This window comes from Botrytis byssoidea, assembly GCF_014898295.1.
Source record: "Botrytis byssoidea strain MUCL 94 chromosome Unknown BBYS_015, whole genome shotgun sequence".
Classification (NCBI taxonomy): Eukaryota; Fungi; Ascomycota; class Leotiomycetes; order Helotiales; family Sclerotiniaceae; genus Botrytis; species Botrytis byssoidea.
The window spans coordinates 470,409-490,606 of NW_024065856.1; the positions used below are offsets into that span (position 1 = coordinate 470,409).

Sequence of the window (20,198 nt, forward strand, 5' to 3'; positions counted from 1 at the left end):
ACTCGTGACAACGTCTGGCTACGCATTCTCCAAAGACATACATTCATATGAAGATACTATTCTAGTGCAATCAGACCCGGAAATTTCTTCTCAACAATCCTCCGCAATACCCTTACTGTTTTTCTTCAGTCTGCCCATTTCTTTTCTTCATTCTTCTCCGATTCAAGAGAACAAATAAATATGGAAACACCAAGGAGCTGGAATAATTCGGCTGAAGACTATCCTATGAATGATCTCATTCAACATCCAAATAATGTACGCCCACGATTCAAAGGGTTGACCAAAACACATTTGCTAACAAACTTTTGAACGGTCTGTTACTGATCCTGCTACACAGTCAACTAACACTGATCATATTAGTGATGTACATCAATCAAATTATGCTCATGATGTTGGTGAAAGCTTGCTATCAGACCCTAGTGGCTACACTCCAACAATACCCTATGTGGCTGGCATTGGCCAGGCGCGGTATCAACATTCACCAACCAGCCCAGCGAATGGCGAGTATTTTTTCGGGGATCAACATGATCTTCCAAACGACGACCAAAACTCCTACACAAACCCCAACGGCTCCTTTGATGCGCAAGAAATTCCGTCAGCTATTGGTGCTCGAGGAGCTATCCGGCGCCGCGCTACTCGAAAGATTAAACTGATTCAAGGCGGCCAGGGATCAGTCTTGAGCGCAAACTATCCCGTACCAAGTGCAATCAAGAACGCAGTGCAGCCCCAGTACATAGATGTGGAGAATGGCACAAACGAGTTCTCGGAGATGCGTTACACCGCGGTGACTTGTGATCCTAACGATTTCACCTTGATGAATGGTTATACACTACGCCAGCACATTTACAACCGGCACACCGAGCTTTTGATCGCTATCACCTACTATAATGAGGGTAAGATACTATTTGCTAGAACCTTGCATGGTGTGATGGAGAACATTCGCGATATTGTGAACCTGAAGAAGTCCAGGTTTTGGACGCAGGGTTCAGCAGCATGGGAGAAAATTGTAGTGTGCCTAGTGTTCGATGGTTTCGAAAAGGCGGATCCTGGTGTGCTAGATCTTCTTACAACTGTTGGAGTGTATCAAGATGGCGTGCGAAAGCAGGATGTGGATGGAAAGGAAACAACAGCCCACGTCTTCGAGTTCACGACACAGTTGTCTATCACTCCCGACTTACAGCTCGCTCGTCCCAGTTCAAATGCGGACGATTCTGATAACTTGCCCCCAGTGCAACTCCTATTCTGTCTCAAACAAAAGAATACCAAAAAGATCAACTCGCATCGTTGGTTATTCAATGCTTTTGGACGGATTCTCAATCCGGAAGTCGCTATTTTGATTGATGCAGGAACGAAACCTGGACCTCGCTCTCTATTAACCTTATGGGGGGCATTCTATAATGACAAGAACCTTAGTGGCGCATGTGGTGAGATCCACGCTATGCTTGGGAATCGAAACTCCAATTTATTAAATCCGCTTGTGGCAGTACAGAATTTCGAATACAAGATTTCAAATGTTCTTGATAAACCCCTTGAGAGCTCCTTCGGCTACGTCACTGTTCTCCCCGGTGCATTTTCAGCATATCGCTTTCGAGCGATCATGGGCCGTCCCTTGGAGCAATATTTTCATGGCGACCATACATTATTATCTGGCAAGAAAAGTATCAACAACATGAATATATTCAAAAAGAATACGTCTCTTGCAGAAGATCGCATTCTTTGTTTCGAGCTAGTAGTGAAAGAAGGACAGAATTGGCACCTGTCTTATGTCAAAGCGGCCAAGGGCGAGACAGACGTACCGGAAGGCCCTGCTGAGTTTCTTAGCCAACGCCGGCGTTGGCTGAATGGATCATTTGCTGCCTCTTTATACTCGCTCATTCATTTCGGTCGCATGTACAAATCCGGGCATAGTCTGATCCGGATGATAATGTTTCATTTCCAGTTGTTATATAACATCGCCAATGTTGTATTTAGTTGGTTCTCCTTATCATCCTATTGGCTTACTACTACTGTCATCATGGATCTTGTCGGTACACCTGTAGCTGTATCAGACTATCACGGCTGGCCGTTTGGTGATACCACGTCCCCCATATTCAACCACATTATTGAATATATTTACCTTGCGTTTTTGATCACACAATTCATTCTGGCCCTTGGAAATCGGCCCAAGGGATCGCAAGTAACCTATCTTGTATCGTTCGCAGTATTTGCATTCATTCAGCTTTACGTCATCATTCTGTCATTCTATTTGGTTTATCGGGCATTACGGGCACCCATTGGAGACCAGATCAACACCTCTTCGGGCGCGGCATTCTTTGAGAGCATGTTTGGAGGAACAGGGATCGCTGGCGTGATTCTACTAGTCTTAATAACCATCTACAGCTTGAATTATCTTGCCTCGTTCCTCTACTTAGACCCCTGGCATATATGTTTCACTCCTTCCCGCAATATATTATCCTCGCTTCGACATATATTAAATATTTTGATGGTATATGCTTTCAATAACTGGCATGATGTTTCATGGGGCACGAAGGGCTCAGATCAAAGCGAAAAGCTCCCCTCGGCTAACGTGATCAAAGACTTGAAGTCCGGTCACGAGATTGTCGAGGAAGAGGAGATGCAACAAACAGATATTGACCAGAAGTTTCAAGAGACCGTGCTAAGAACTCTGCTTCCTGTTGCAGTGGAAGTTATTGTAGAAACGAAGGAAGTCGACGACACGTATAAGTCGTTTAGGACCCGTCTAGTCGTGTGCTGGATCCTGTCGAATATGTCGCTGGTCTGGATCGTTACCTCTGATGATTTCGCATTTCTTGGCGTCGGTGTAAGTAACAAGACTTCATGATGACTCCTATAGCGAAGTTCTAACTCTTTCTTGCAGGAAGCCTCTACGACCCGGACACCAGCCTACTTCCGATTTCTTCTATATGCCACCGCTTTTTTGTCGATTGTGAGATTTCTAGGATTTCTTTGGTTTCTCGGACGGACAAATATTATGTACTGCTTTGCGAAGAGGTAATCGCATATATTCGACAAAAAATTTGAAGCTGGCTTAAGCCAGTAACAGTTCATGCCCTCCAAGTTCTAGACAAAACATTCCTAAGAAATTACTTAGCGTGGGCTGGTACCCGCGAGGTGGATAATCTGCAAATTATCTGTCCAGGGGGTAGGCAATTTAAAGATATATGTAAACAAATCACAAGTAGTCTATAAATTATTCGCAAATTATTTGTTTGAATTTATCTTCGCTTAATTTTGAAACTATTCCCAAATCGTTTTGAAGCTTAAAAGTAATCCAAATTTAAATATAGATTTATCTTCGTCTTGATTATGGTAGAACTTATATTAAAAAGCTACGCACTAGTAAATAAAGTAGTAACTGGATGAGTCTCACTTCATGAACTCAAAGAACCCCTACAAATCATATTTTTCTTTGGAAACTCAATTAGCTGCGAATCAACGTTCAAACGCAGACATGGCAACGCGATGAAACAAAAATAAACTAACATCCTAGTTACAGCAAAGTCTACTCGTCCCATAACGGAAACAGACAACATATACATCCCCAGTTGGTACGAGACTGCCTTTATAACCAACTTGCTCGATTAGGGTCCATAATTAAAAACCAAATGTTGGATTGATGATTCACTGCGGCGCGGTCCGTATGTATTGCGGCGCAGAATACATGTGATTTCCTGAAAGCCGAAGCTTGTCAACACCTCAAACTTCCTACAAACCCGTCTCAGTCATCCTTTAATCTAAATAAACTACAAATCAGTCTAAACCTCTCTCAAATACCCATCTCTTTAGCGCAATCATGACCCAACTCACTTGGCTTATCACGGGCTGCTCATCCGGCTTCGGAGAGGAGCTTATTCTTAGTGTTTTAGCCCGAGGCGATCGAGCTATAGCCACCACTCGAGGATCTACAGATCGTATCAAACATCTAAAGGATGCCGGTGCAGCTACCATGTCGCTTGATGTGACTGATTCACAAGCGGAACTCGATGCAAAAATCCAAGAGGCCCTCAAAATTTATAATGGCATCGATGTCCTAATCAACAACGCTGGATACATTGAGGCTGGATTAGTGGAGGACGTTACGTCAGTTTCCCCAATCTTCACATGAAATTGTTCACTGATGACTTTCCTTCTAGTCATGAAAGACTTGTCGCAAGCTGCAACACCAACCTATTTGGGCCTATCAACTTGACTCGTTCAATTCTTCCTCACTTTCGGCAACGAAAAGCTGGAACTATTATATTCATGGGCTCCGTTGGTGGCTGGCAGGGTGAGGTTGGTGCAGGCCCGTATTGTGTGGGAAAATTTGGACTGGAAGGTAAGAAGTTCCAGAAGTCCGCTCTCGGTCGGCTTCACTAACGTGATACAATCAGCTATTGTAGAATGTCTTCAAAAGGAGACATCTCAGTTTGGTATTCGGACTGTGATAATTGAGCCAGGCTACTACCGTACAAAAGTATACTCTGAAGCCAATGTCAAGTGAGAACCACTTTCGATTCCAGAGTACGAACCCACGCAAACTGCTTTGGAAGGTATGGTGAAGGCTGTTGATGGCAATCAACCCGGTGATACAAAGAAGGCCGCAGACCGCATCGTCGATATTGTCAGACGAGAAGGGTTGGCTGCTGGCAAAGAAACCCCATTAAGACTTCCTCTGGGGCCAGATTGCCTCCAGCAGATTAAAGACAAATGCTTATCCACCTTAAAGATCTTGGAGGATTGGGAAGAGCTCATTGTTAGCACAAAACTTGATGGCAAATAGTAAAATGCATTTCTCTCATGGTATGAATGTTAACATTTGACAAGCATGAAGGGCCAAGACAAAGATGAGTGCCATAACATACGTCAAAAAGTTGCGACTCCTTTCATGCTTTCATTCAGTGCCATGCACGAATAACTGAAAACAATTTGCCGAAATCAGCGTGGGAGCATGCGGACAATAATTTCTATCTAAATCAATAGAATACTATGACATTGAATAACGTTTTCATTCTGTGCTTGTGCCGTATAAGATATCTAAAGTCTATTCATATGTACCGAGATGTAACGAGACAAATCATAGGTACTTCGAGTTCAAGTGATATTAAATCTAGAAACGCGCCAAAGTTTCTATCTATTTTTATTCCAGTTGAATTGCATAGCTCCCCAAACACCCCTAACCTATCAATTCCGAAAATTGTTCTCGCGTCGTGGCCATCCCCCAGGTTAACAGAGAGCCTCCTTATACGCTAAAACAAGACCCCTTGAAGTACAATAATACTAATAAGCTTTTATTACCTTCTAAACATTTCGATCGATTGAATATGAATATCTAGATTCTATCATAATGCTAAAATACTTTTACTACTTTTACAGCGGCTGGGTGCAGTCTTTTATACGACGTCGCTAAAGAATATGGATTAAATTATAATATTATAATAATATTAACAAACATTCAACTTATTATATAAACATATAATCAATCTTCTTAAAAAGTTTTTAACTAAAAATAAAACCGCTATAAAACTTTTGAAAATTTCATAGACTATAAAGAATTTCTTCCTAAGTATAAAGAGCTAATTTTGGAATAATTAATATGGTGAGAAGATAGTAATATATAGGGGTACTAGGTTATATAATATGATAAAGTAGTATACTCTTGTAAACATATGACCATAACATCTTAATTGTATATACTTTGTCGGAAATTTCCTGTTTCGTAACATTTTCCGGATTAACTTAGAGCGAAAATTCAGCCGCGTCAACTCATCGTAGATACCATCCACTAGGGCTCTTTCTCACTTGAGGTCCCAATATTCCGTCGATAAGCGTTTACAATTAAAATATCTGGTTGCCACGGTGCCGATAACTCCAGGTATAGAACCCGGTCTGAACCGTCTTCCTGGGCCCTTGACGAGAAATTAAGTGTTATATAAATCCTACAACACTTCACCACCGTGGAACACATCGAGCAATCCAGTGTAGCAGCGGTTAGCCACAGTATTGAGAAGTGCGAAATTGCACACTTTGCCTGCCATGGCCGGATAAACCAGATTGATCCTTCGAGTAGTGGGCTAATACTACAGCGGAAAGACAACTTTGGGAGCATTATATAGGATATTCTAACCGTGCATGATTTCTCGGAGATCAATATATAGTATACTAGACTAGCATACTTCTATACTTGCTCGAGAGCCGAGAATAAAGTTTCCAGCCTCTGACGAAACGATTCTCCTCGTTAGTGGCTTCCAAGTGGCAGGTTTTCCACGTGTAAATAATCGGATGCTTGTAGCCATCAGTAGATCGATTGTGCGTTGCGTTCGCTCGCGGCTTTATACGTCGTTTGTAGAACAAGGCGTATTGTGTCTTGAGAGCAGAGGCATCGCAGCGGCACTCCGCACGAGTGTTATAGAGCAGCGAGCGAAAGACTAGAGACCGTCTTTGAACTGGGCGAAATCTCGTGCATTATAGAGCGTGAGAGCTCTTGATGTGGGCACACAAGAATGTATATGAATAACTCTGATATAAGGAATGCTGCTTGGGATAGAAGACCCTGTTGAGGATTAAAGTGGCTACTTTTCGATTACCAGGGTCGCGCTCCTTTACTAAAATTTAATCCCATGGTCAACAAGCTAGTTTATTATACCATAATAGTCTTCCTCTGATACCTGCCATTTTCCCACCCTACCCGCGTCAAATGCAGCTTGAAGTCTCGAGCTCCTCTTTGGCACAAAAGGTCTGATAACCTTTGACGAAGATTTTGTAACTCTTTTAGATGAGCATAATCTTCAAAAAACTTGGTATGTACAATGCACAATGCTGAATATCGTATTTTTTTCCGATTCCTTTTCCTGTTTTCTTCCACAATTTGCAGTACGCATTGGGATCAGCGCCACGCACAATGAGAAGCTCTAAAATCCTGGCCCAATTTTGAAAACGGTCTCCGAGACGGCCTTTGCCTTTCGTGAGAGTGTAAAGAGAATTCTGTCATGGAGTCCAGCCATTGAAGACCTCGTTAGGGTTTGCACCATAATCCACCAAAAGCTCAACCTGGTCTGGGTTGATGGCTTCGATCCATCTTTGATAACGAGGCTCTGGTCTAACTGCATAGTCGAGGATAGGGCGTCCAGGTTTGGAGAGCTGATCATTGTTGGTTCGAAAAGCTGCCAACCTGTGCATGCCATTATCCAGAGACCCGCCAGTAGGTCCAGGCATCCGTGACAAACCAGCTTTCATCAGACTTTGTTGAACATAGCCAATTGCTCTATGCCTTACCGCCAAATTCAAGAAACTGTCATGCCATGGAACAGGTCTATTGTATTCTTCGGCAACGAAATCGGACCAGTGACAGTACTTTTTGTTCAGTCCATATTGTCCTGTATTGAGGTTCCAGCTGTGGTTGATATAGGTCTGGCAGCGAGCTTGAACCAAACTATTCATATGATCAAGTAAGGTTACTTCAAGCTTGCTCAGAGACGTTCCTGCCTGAGATACAAGACGCATGGTATTGCCCACCAAGAACCATATGGTCTGGCGACCCGTGGATTTGTTATATTCAAAATCATAGGACTTCTCAGGTTCCCAGGCTTCGATCTGCCGCACAAAGGATCTCATCAGGCTAATCCTAGTGTCAAAACCGGTTCCTTCCGTGTATGCAAGAATGTCTGCTCGGATGTCCAAAAATTCGGACACCGATCTGTTCGCAAGCTGAACTTTTGCATACGCCAATTTGAATTCATCGGGCTCACCACGATATCTAGCTTCAGCACAATGGAAGTCGAGGAGCCCCATACACCTACTTCGTAACCTGCCTTCCATAAATTTCGCCAGCTCAGCCTTCAGAATGGTGGTGAGTGGCAGAATCGGACAAGCGAAGACCTGTTGGTCAGGGTCTTTGGTCGTGGCGAAGAACAGAGTCACAGCTCTATGTCGATGTTCATAAGCCCATTCAGGTTGCTCTGCATCTTCATCCATCATGGCTTTCCACACAATCTGGAACAATTTCGAAGCTTCGATGCGGTACTCCGGTTTAATGCCGTTCCACATGTGCCCGTAGAAGGGTATGAGGTCCACAGGAGGCTTCTCCACTTGCTTTTGCAGCTCATAAAGCGTGTTGTAGTCACGAATCCCTTCTAGAACAGCCTCCACGACATGATCGACCCATCGAAAAACCCCATCCGCACACTTCAAAATGCATTCAATCAGTTCTTGTATGCGGTCAATCTCTCGTTCCCCATAAGCCTGAGAAAGACGATCTTTGAGCTTGTCAGAAACAAATTTCTCTATATCCAACTTCGTCAGCATACGAAGCTCAAGACCGGCTCCTGCTTGAAAAGCTTGTACGTAGGCTGGAAGCGGCCTACTTGACAGCACAAACTTGACGCGAGGCAGAGCCGCCAAAGATTGAAAGAGATCAGTGAGGGCAACCATTTTTTGCTCGGAGGCATAATATTCATCCAGCCCATCAATCAGAAAGATGAGATTTGATGTCCGTTCGGGCTGATCCAGGATTTTTTTGGAGAGCCAGCATCAATTCCGCTTCGGTAGAAAACTTCTCGAAATCGAAATCGTTATCTGAAAATGCGAAAACTTCGTGGAATATAATAGATATCAGATGCGGCTGGAGCTCCAATAGTTGGAGTAAGAGGGATTGCATAAGTTCTTTCCGGCTTTTTTGCATCGATGTTCCATTGTACCAAAAATAGAAGGACGCTTTGATGACCGGGCGACCATCGGCCCAGGAAGATCTCCTCAGCGCTTTCATGAGTCGTGAGTCATCGCTGATGAATTTCATGAGAGTTGATTTGCCGGATCCGGATTTCCCATTGATCCAATATATGCTGTTGTCATTTTGCAACCATTCCATGAAGTTTGTCCAAGACATCTCCACTGGCTGTATTTCGTGAAAAAGCCAGTCGAAAGTTTCTCGATGGGCCAGTCTTATCTCTTCGTGACGGGCGTGTATTTTGCGAAAACGAAGTTGCTTCAAGATTCTCCGCTGTCGACTTTCGCACACAGCAACTAAGCGACTTAGTGACCATAGTAGAACTCTAAGATAACCTGACACCAACTTTGTGCGCTTTCATTTACAGCATCGGTGGTCCGCAGCAGTTTCACGCAGCGCTCGACCTCATTCATTTGCTTATCTTGGCCGAGGTAGGAATCTGTCAGCGCTGTCATTTCCTCCGTCTCTGCCCATTCATCCAATTTGAGCTGGCCCATCCCCTGCTCAACATTGAATCTAAAGTAACGGTCCTTGATATTGAGGTCTTCTCGATTGCCACGTACCCAGTCTTCATACTTCTTCTGAGCATCAGTGAGAACTTTGACAGTCTGACCTAGGAAACCCAGCAGCCCCGATTTGACCTTCGAGTTAGCAGGCCATCCTGTTCCAAGGCTAACAATACATGCAAACTGCGGGCTGTTCCACAAACGCCTAGCTTCATTGACAACTTCAGGAAGAGAACAATTGATTGTGGCACCCCCGTCGGAGAACTTTGCTTTCGACTTTTGGAATGTGACAGGACCAAAAAACATAGGAGTAGCGGCAGTCGCAGATCCAGCCTCCCAAATTGTGCAGTCGTAGTCAACCTGGTCCGGCTTTCCACTAGTATAATTTCGGATGAGTTCGTAATTGAAGGTCTTGTTTCGTGTTGCGCAAACAAACCTTGATAAGTCAGCCTAGATTTGAAGAAAAAAATGAAATTGAGACTTGCATTCGACAGTGTCCCGTGACGCCTTTCACGCGAGTATCATTGAGCGGGGCATCCTCTGGATCCTGAGCCGCTTCTCCGGACGACGAGGAAGGTGCCTGTACGGCCTGATCTCCTCGAGGAGCAGTAATCGTGTTCGCAGCCCTCGTATTATCTGTATCTGCTCTGAAGGGGGCCCTTTCTTGTTTAAGACGTTCTGCTACCAACATTTTGATAGCAGTCTGAAGATCCTTGGTCTCGTACATGCTCCCACTGAACATTGTCCTTCCTATGCCAAATGCCTTCTTTTTGCCAAACACCGTCTTGCCAAATTTCTTGTATGTTTCTATACACTCGTCAACGGTCATGCCTAACCGACCGAGCATGATGGCGATAAGGCCTCCTGTCGAAGTGCCCCCGATGAGGTCGAAGACGTCGCATGGCCGTGGTATAGGTTCATCCGGATCTGTAACATCCCTCTTCAGCTGCAACATCAACCGACGAAGGATCAGTAAGGAAGTGAGGCCTTTCACACCGCCACCGTCCACGGCAAGGAGGCGGAAGGTTTGATTCTCAGGCGGCTGTTGAGACGTAGACATTTCTGTGATTAATGGAGGCAGTATTGTTCTCTTTGCACTCAGCTGTCAACCTGTCTCTACGTGACCGAAACAAGAGACGGAAAATCGATACTGCCTAAAACGACTTTAATATAATTTTGAAATGGGAATGAAATATATATAGTCCTGATTATCAATAGAAAGAAACCTTGTGGTAGCAGATTCCATGAGTAACGAAACCATTACTTCATTAACTATAATAAAATCTTAGGTATTCAATTATGTATTGAAAGAATTGTTTTTAATATATTAATGAAATCAATTCGAACTTTGTACTAAACAAGGGAATTCTATTTTAAAGGGATTTAATGAAATTTTTGAATTTTAAGTTTTAACTTTAAGTAATCGTTTTTAAAGGAAAATAGTTTATATATATTCAAGTCAGATTATTCTTTTATTTATTTAGTATATTCTATATTGATAATACAATGATACAGTTTTTAGTTAAAGAATAAATTAAAAATGAATAGCAAGAATAGAAATCCCTTTCTTTATAAACTTTCGGCTAATATCTTTAGCTCCCCCGCTCGTTCCCCTTCTCCTTTTCTAATTCCTCTGTGTATTCCCCTCCTCCTCTTCTTAACTTCTATACTCACTCCTCTACTCTTTCTAGCTCTTATATTCACTCTCTTTTATCCATCTTCTCTATAACTCTAAATATTAAAACCTTAAGATTCACATTTTAAATTTATTTATTAAAATTCAATAATAATAAAATTACAAAAAGTATTGATTTCATTTGTGTTATACTTTTAATCACGTGTATGTACTAAATTAGTCTAGCTCAGATTAGCTAAGCCAGTGCCAATATCTTGGCCCTTGGCACCATTCTAAATAACCATCTTTTAATCCATATACAAACCTTACAAATAATAGCAAGTCCTATTTTAGATATCAAAACAAATTATTAGCTATTATATTAGATTGTTTTCTTTATTATATTATATATTCTATAATCAAATCTTTTATTATATTTCTTTTAAATTATAGAAAAACATTTTGTTTGTTATATTTAAATATCATTATGAATCTAAATATACTTTGATAGGGTATTATATTTTTGAATAGTAATACAAGATAGCCTTATTATTAAATTAAAAGCTCAATTTGATATAATTCTTTAAAAAATTATATCAAAAATAAGATTACTTGATTTTTTTCTTACCAAATATTCTAGAACTTAAAACAAATTATTAATTCAATAGTAGAACATTATTACTTGGATTTTACTAAATTTGAATATAAATAATCAAATAACACCTATCTTCTTATATAAACCTTTATTAAACAATTTCTTTCTTTTATTAAACAATTCTCAATAAATATTTAATATATTTATTAATTAATTCAACAATTATAATTAAATAATTGAGGCAACTCAAAGTATTATTGACACTTTATCCACACTATAGATTACAAGGTAAGGTTATTATTCTATAATATTTAATATATCCCCTTCAGTATAATCTATATTATCAAATAATATTATTAATAGCTTTTTACTAAACAAAATGGAGTTTTTAGTTATAATCTTTTCTATAAAACAATTTCAATAGTTATTATGAATAATTCAAACTTTTATATAATAAAACCCTTTATTAACAATTATCTCATATTTCTATTCTCAAGATTTAGATTATTTTGATTTGAATAATAAGACTAATATATTTATTAGAATAATGGATAATATTTTGATTTTTTATAATATATTCTTGTTTACTGTTCATATAAAAACCAAATCTTTAGATATTATTAAGAGATTATTTACTATTTATCTTATTACCTTTCAATTTGATTAATGTTTATATAAAAAGGTAAAGTTTTAATATATTAATGAAATATCCAATATAATATAAGCTGAATTGAAAACTAGTATTAAGAATTGGTATATCAAATTGAAGATACACTTTCATATATTACCAGATGTAGTACTTAAAAAGTTAGAAAAACTCAAATATATTATTAGAGATATATATTAATACAAAAATCCTAAAGAGTTTATTCAGAATATTATGGTTTTTGGCTGGAATATGGGCACCATCAAGTTTGAATATACTCAAATACTCATTGCTCATTAATATCTAACTATAAAGCTTCACATTCATATACCTGCTCTAATAATAAAAACAAATCTATCAATCTTTATAAAACAAATTGAACAAAAGAAGAATAATTGATTTAACATCTACCACCCCAATTTCACTAATAATTGTTTATTTAGTTAATATAATAATAAACACTTTTCTTCTAATAAACTATAATGCTGAAATAATCATGGATCTACCTACTTCTCCCTATTTCCTAAGAATTCCTTTAATCTCTATAAGAAATATAATATTAATAAAACAAAAAATAATATTAGATAAGATATATCTTTATTAAATAAAAAATTATATTAAAAATAGAATTCCAAATGGAATCAGAAAACTAATAGAATAAGAATCTATAATACTAAGGAGAATAAAATAGAAAAAGCTATTACTATAAACAAAATAATAAAAAATTATAATAATTATATATATAATTAAATTTATTATTAAAAATTAAAAAGTGATTATAAGAAATCAAATACTGATTCTAATATTTATAATGAAAAAATGGATATATAATATATTCATCTTATTCAAGATTCTATTCTGATATTATTTAAGTCTTTAAAGATTAAAATATTAATTAATATAAGATTCAATAATATGTATCAAAATAATATCAAGGGTTTTCAATTTGATAAAGAAAATCAAAAATCAAAATCTATCTTTTTAGATATTAATTTCAGATATAAATCGGGTGATTTTATAATATTTCAAAATATTAAAATCAATAAAGCTAAATATCAATATTATAATTACTAGAAGATATTTTATATTAAAAATAAATTATATATTCATTTCAAAAATCAATATGGAAAATATAAATCAACAAAATATTTAGTGAAATTTAAGATTAATGATATTTCAAAAGCTATTTTATCTTATTCTTTACAACTTATTAATTAATCTAAATAAAATATTATACTAATCAAATTTAGAAAACTATTCTTAATTCAATATCAACCTCAAATAGTTCGTTTTATAGCTAAAGCAAATAAATCGCCGTCAAATTATGTATTCAGAAATCGAAGATATACTGAGATCAAAGTATCATTAGATAGTCCTTAAAACAAAATATATATAATCTACCTTAATACAAATTACAGTATAAATTTAATTAACCAATTTTTTCTGTTCAAAATATATTCTATTATAGAAATTCATATTATAAATAAGATTATAAATATTCACAATTTGGGTTTTCAAAGATATAATATAAATCAATTTATAAATTTGGATTTCTATTTATTAGTAATTAATAATATTATAATTTATTTTTATTATAAAATCTATATTATAAATATACTGAATACTAAAATCCTATTAGATAATAATATTACTATTCCAAAAGAATAGATTATCAATCTAGATAATAGAATCTTAACTTTATCTCAATATATAGATCTGTAAGCTAAAATTGTAATACAATCAAAGAAGATTGAGAGAAAAATCCCAGTTTATACTATGAATAAAGTTATTATTCCATTTCACTCTTAAGCATTTATATTAACTATAAGTAGAAAGAGTAATGAATTATCTCTTCCAATTTATAATATAATTTATAAATCTTTATAGTAAAGGAATTTCATATTCTTCTCATATCTAATATCTAATAAGTTTAATTTTATTATAATTGAGAATCCTATAGATAAAAAAATAATAATTTACAAAAGTCTAAAATTTAGAAATATTATAAAATCTGATATTTAAATAATAATAATTATAAATAAAATTAATATTTATCATTTTATTTAAATATTGGTTATTATATTTAAATTAAAAAAACACCTTTTAGCTAAGAAATTGTTTATAATTATAATAACTATAATTTTATAAATAACTAATAGTATAAATAATATTCTAGGCTATATAAATATAACTAATTCAGAATTTATTAAATAAAAGGTTATTTTACTAAATGGAATTATAATTTATAGAAATAAAATATAAAGATAATAATTAAAGGATTTAGTAATAAGTAATTATATAGTTTGAAAAAATCGAAAAGATTTTATAAATATATTAAAAAATAAAAAGATAAAGATTAATTTATATAAAAATTAGAAAAAAAAATTCAAATTGAATAAAATAAAGATTTATTCTATAAATCAAAAAGATTAAATCCTTATAAACAAAACTTATAATAAACTTCATAAATAAGATTGCCTCAAATAAATAATAAAACCAGTCTCTTTTAACTTTCCAATATTCTATATATAAAAGAAAATAATTGATAAGAAGAAGTTATATTAAGAAAAGGCAGGGTTAATTATAAATATCTGTATATTAAATCAAATCGCTATTCCTAATATATATCCAATTCCTATGCAAATCAATATTATTATAGTTATAATTGAATATCCTTTTATATTCATTATTAATTATACTAGCTTTTTCTATTAATAATGTATCAAAAAGAATCATTAGAAGTATCTTATTATATTATCTTATTATGGTTAAAAGATATTTATTTATATAATAATGGGATTCAGAAATTTATCAATTTATATTCAAAAATATATTAACATTATTTTTAGATTGAAAAAGGAATTTATAAAAACTTATATTATAATATTATTATTTTTAATTATATATTTAAGAATTATTTAAAATATTTTTAATAGATTTTTTCTATAATTAAAAAATATAAATATTATTTTGAATTTTAAGAAATACTTTTTAATTTATTCTTCTATTATATTATTTAATTAAAAAATAAATGTATTTAATTTTATATCAATAAAAGATAAGTTTTTTACTATCCAAACTTTAGTTTTCCTTCGATTTTTAAAGTAACTCGAATATTATCTCAATTTTATTGGTTATCTATAATAATATATTTTATATTATACAAAATTATTAGTAGTACTATAAAAAAGAAAAAGCGAGCTAAATTGTTTATTATATATTTATAATAAAAATATTATTATAAAAACCAAAAAAAAAAACTTAGTAGTAATTTTGAAATTCAAAAATATTATTATTAAAGAAAAGAATTTATTCAATAAATTGCAATTTGTTTTCAAAAAATCTTTAATCTTATATTATTTTAACTCTAAGAAAAGATTATATATTGATATAGATATATTCAAAAAGAGAATCAGCAATATAGTCTATTATTCTGTAATCGATTTGCCAATTTAGAAGTTTATTATATTAATCATATTTCTCTCTCAACTTATTATATTTATCAAATCCAATTATTAATTAATTAAATTAAAGATTGCAAACTTGTACTAAATAATTTCAAGAATTCAGCATTTGATTGAATTATCAAAATTTCTGATAATAATATATATAGATTATTCTGCAAATATTCAAATTATTATTTAGATTTTTATAAATATATTTTCCTTAATTCAATTGAATTCTTATTATCTATAAAATTCCAAATATCTTTTCTAATTCTACTTTAAGATATAATATAAATCTGGATATTTTAATATTATATTAGATATTTTATTATAATTTTATATTATTAAAAAGAAAACAAATAAATAAAAATCAATTTAGATGGAACAAAGTTATAACTATAGAATATCAAAAACTATAGTTTATCCTATAATAGTCCTATAAATCGAAAAGGCTTAACTATAAAAACTTAAGTAGATATATATATTAAATTCATGGTACATCAAGTTAATCAAATAAATTAAAGAAAATAAAAAATTGGAAATTAATATTATAAAACTATTTTTCAAAATAAAATAAAATATTTTATATACAAAATCTAATATAATATATTCATAAAAAAGATTAATAATGCCCATATTTCTAAAAAACAAAATATTCAATTATATATATAATTAATTAGAATATCTAAACTATAATTATATTTATAAAAGGATTTCTTTTAGTTTTTATATTTTTAATATATTTAAAAAGCTTTAATCTTTTCTTTATTATTATTACCAATATAGAATATTATCAATCTTTTAATACTAGTTTTATAGATTACTATAATCTATTCTAACTTCTTTATATATCTTTTATATAATATTTATTAATTTTATTTTGATTTTATTTAAATCAATGTTGGATTTGTTTAATTATACTTTATTAATCACAAATAAACTTTCCAAAACAATTACTTTAATTCCTGAAAGAAATATTTGGATTATAGTTCAATAAGGAAATTCCCTAATTCAATATTTATTTCTGATATTATAAAAAATGTTTTATATAATTATTTTTGATTGAAATAAGAAATTTATTTTCAAGATATAGAAAGGGATTATAGATTCATTAAGTATTAAATTATTATTCAGCATAACTTAGCATTTATAAATAGATAGAAGTAATAAATATACTAATTAAACAATGAAGATCGCTTTTCAATATTATTTTAATACTCTAAATAATAATTCACAATAACTAATAATATTACTATATTTATCTATAGTTTTATTAAATTTTATATCTCAAGATATAAATATTATTATTATTATAATAATATATGGATCTAAAATCAAAAAGCCATTCGATATTATAACAAAAATAATTATAAAGCTGACAAAAATATTACCCTAAAGAATTAGATCCAAACCTGCAATAGAACAAATAGCTAAGATATACCCAATAGAGCCTACGAATAATGCCAAATACAAACTTACAATAATCGAGGTAATTAATATAATTAAATTTATAATTATATTTATAAAGCATTATTTCAATTAATAATATAAATCTATATTCTTTAAGATTAAGAATTATATTTTTTTATAATTATATTGAGAATATAATATATCTAATATTGTGAATAGAAATATAAAAATTAAATAGCAATTTATAAATTTATTCAAAATTCTAAAAAGAATTAAATATCTAGTTTATTGAATCAAATTATCTAAGTTTATAAAGATACATTTAATTATTAATATTATATATCTTAAATCTATACTAAATTCTACATAAGATTTTTTTTATTATCCTTTTGTATAAAGAATTCTACAGAATCCTGAATTGATTTTAAAGAGAATTCTATGGAAATGAGTTTTATATAGAAAAGGAAAAGGAAAAATAAATAAATATTTGATTTAATATTTAAAAAAAGAAATAGAATAGAATTAATGAATATTAGATAAAAGAATTTTAATAAAGTTAATTAAAGCTTTTAATAAATAAATTTATATATATTTAGGGATAAAAATCAGAACTAAATATATTTTGCTTTGAGATAAAGTATTTTTTCAATTATAATACTTGTTATATTTTTAATTATGTATATATATTAAATTAGTTTAGCTCAGATTAACTAAGCTAATGCCAATATCTTGGCCCTTGGCACCATTCTAAATAACCATCTTTTAATCCACACACAAACCTCACAATTTGTTATATATAAAATAAGTATATTATTATTTACAAAGATATTGTTAATATTATAATATATATATTAAAAGTTTATATGGGAATTTATATTGAATTTCTCTTTATTTTGAGTAATGGATTTGCCACTACAGGAGAAGCACAAATTTTCGCGAGGTCTTCTCAAACTCTAGTATTTGATTTGAAGTGAACTTGTAACTCATTAAAGAAGTTCTTTAAACGGGTGCTCGATTCCCGCCTCTTATTTCCCGCCTCTCATTTCGATTACGAGGTAGAGCATGGTTCTGTCGATACCATGTGATTAGATGTCCCAGGTTGGATAAAAGACCATGGATCACATGATCACATTAACATAACACTCCTCTCGTCATTATACTATGAAGACACCAAACATTCAAATCTCACATCTCGAATCAAGTCACAGTTCAAATTCGTGTAGCCGGGCAATGATATTCAAGTAATTTCTTAATTCCTTTTACATTGCCGTTTAAGTCTATGCAGTACAAAAAACCACCTGCCCAATCCAAGAATTTACCCATGATATTTCGCTCGCTATTTGTATCGAAAGTTTTCATCATTTCGTAAAGCGTGAAAGTCATTCCTCGATCATGTCGAAGGATATAGCTGCAAAAGAGTTAGCTTGATTGTCGGCGTTGTACATAGGTGATCGTACCTCAAGCACTTTCACTCTAACTACTGTTGCTGCTGCTACTGCTGCTGCTCGTTGGTCGCGTTAAAAGAGCTCCAAAGTTGACCTCAGCAGGAAAATACTTTGCCAACATTTTTTCGTACATTGGCTATCAAAAATTAGCTTAGATATTGATGTGCAATTGAAGTGGGTCTTACAGTAAGCTTTTCAACATCAGGAGGGCTATCACTCTTGCTGTAAAGATCAAACTGGTTAAAATCCTGTACCCATGGCTTCATCGCTCGATCATGATCGTTCTCAAAATGTGAATATTCATTCTCACGATGCCATGGGTAGAACGAATGATACCGGATCATTGCCAAGGCCTCAGGTGGGAGAGTAGATTGGTCTTTGAGAACCTGGTAAAGAAATTCATCATGGCCCCATGACATCATGACATTATCTAATCCACAACCTGGAGAATAGATACCGTATTTGGTGTTGTAGCGAGGATCATTGAAGTCCGGGTTGTCTTTGAGACTCTCATATAATTCGATCCGCTTCGAGTACTCAGCGCCTACTATGAAGGTATCTCCGACAGTATCCCACTGTCCTTGAGCACCCATGAGGCCCCATAGTTTGCCCAGGTCATGAACAAAACCAGTCACGACATACCAATCAGGCCGTCCAGCCAGTCTTGCCGCTTCGGATGTCTGAAAAAGGTGCTCTAGTTGACCAACCTGAGTATCAGGATCTGATTGATCAACATATTTATCGAGAAGCTTCGCAGCGGTCATTACTGGCATTTTACCCGGTTCTCTATTGGCGAATACTTGGCGAGCCGTGATATTGTATTCCACAGTTTGTTTTAGATGTTGTCTATCACAGGGTTAGAATACACGATCTGCATATGCTGAAAAGGAAAATGGCAGATTCATACTCTGTGTAGAAGATTTTAACATGGTCTTTCGCCTCACCATATCGTCGAAATTGCTTCTTATCTTTCTCAGCTCCAGACTTTTTCATATCGGCTTTGATGACGTTGAGCTCGTCGATTTTGTCGGAGACTTCCTCCAGTGCTTGCATATCTACTTCATTTTGAAAGGGGGTAGTATGTTGCTCCTCGGCTGGTGCGATTGAAGACTTAACCTGTTGTTCCCTGACTGAAACTACTGAAGCCATGTTCAATAATGGCAAATAAAGCAAGGTAGATGATTAAAAATTATGAGGTCTTCTGGAATGATTTTTGAGATTCCAAACGCTAGAAAAATATTCTTGAACGTCCTGTAGGTACCTATGTACTTATACTTTCCCCGATCTTTTAAATGGAGCTATTACGATATTATACCTTAGTACTAGGTAGGTACCTGGATCAACATTGCCAAGATTCAACTATGTATTGAGTTCCATTAGAAAGGGGAATAAACATTTCTTCGGGTCATGGCAAAGAAACTACCTAGGTAATGCGTGGGGGTATGAGGGGAGTGAGGGGGATTGACAGGGAAACGTGGAAACTGGGGTTACAGATTTATAGATCGTGTTGATGATCAGTTGTCAATATTAAGGAAAATTGCTTAATTGAGTGCAGAGAAAGTAATTTTTCGGACTTTTTGCCGGTCCCCTAGATCTTCCAAGGTTAAATGGTCAGCGGTCCATGCGGAGATATATGTGGGTAGTACTGTGGGATGGAAATAGAAAAATTACTATATCGGTTGATAAAGTGGTAATTTCTGAAATTCTTACTTCTGTCTTAACTCTACTTTCTCCTCTCAACTACCGAATTGGCAGTTACCGTCTGTCCATTCTGGGACTGGGAATCAACAATGAATGCCCTTATCCACATCCG

General features: G+C 34.1%; 5 protein-coding genes across 5 annotated transcripts; 2 read left to right on the forward strand and 3 right to left on the reverse strand.

Moving 5' to 3' along the window:
* Positions 1-180: 180 nt before the first annotated feature.
* EAE97_007634 (uncharacterized protein) lies at positions 181-3,016 on the forward strand (the record flags this gene model as incomplete). The annotated part of the gene is made up of 3 exons (XM_038878148.1): positions 181-255; positions 338-2,821; positions 2,879-3,016. 3 exons carry the CDS (start codon positions 181-183, stop codon positions 3,014-3,016), a joined length of 2,697 nt encoding a protein of 898 aa, XP_038730986.1.
* A 731-nt stretch (positions 3,017-3,747) lies between these two features.
* On the forward strand, positions 3,748-4,780 carry EAE97_007635 (uncharacterized protein; the record flags this gene model as incomplete). Its single annotated transcript, XM_038878149.1, has 4 exons — positions 3,748-4,101; positions 4,155-4,336; positions 4,401-4,492; positions 4,523-4,780. The coding sequence occupies exons 1-4, from the start codon at positions 3,815-3,817 to the stop codon at positions 4,778-4,780; spliced, it is 819 nt and encodes a 272-aa protein (XP_038730987.1). The 5' UTR covers positions 3,748-3,814.
* A 2,204-nt stretch (positions 4,781-6,984) lies between these two features.
* EAE97_007636 (uncharacterized protein) lies at positions 6,985-8,427 on the reverse strand (the record flags this gene model as incomplete). Its single annotated transcript, XM_038878150.1, has 1 exon — positions 6,985-8,427. The coding sequence occupies one exon, from the start codon at positions 8,425-8,427 to the stop codon at positions 6,985-6,987; it is 1,443 nt and encodes a 480-aa protein (XP_038730988.1).
* Positions 8,428-8,461: 34 nt separating this feature from the next.
* On the reverse strand, positions 8,462-10,288 carry EAE97_007637 (uncharacterized protein; the record flags this gene model as incomplete). Its single annotated transcript, XM_038878151.1, has 3 exons — positions 8,462-9,018; positions 9,069-9,678; positions 9,743-10,288. The coding sequence occupies 3 exons, from the start codon at positions 10,286-10,288 to the stop codon at positions 8,462-8,464; spliced, it is 1,713 nt and encodes a 570-aa protein (XP_038730989.1).
* An 8,125-nt stretch (positions 10,289-18,413) lies between these two features.
* Positions 18,414-19,534, reverse strand: EAE97_007638 (uncharacterized protein; the record flags this gene model as incomplete). Its single annotated transcript, XM_038878152.1, has 3 exons — positions 18,414-18,521; positions 18,571-19,231; positions 19,293-19,534. 3 exons carry the CDS (start codon positions 19,532-19,534, stop codon positions 18,414-18,416), a joined length of 1,011 nt encoding a protein of 336 aa, XP_038730990.1.
* Between the last annotated feature and the right edge of the window lie 664 nt (positions 19,535-20,198).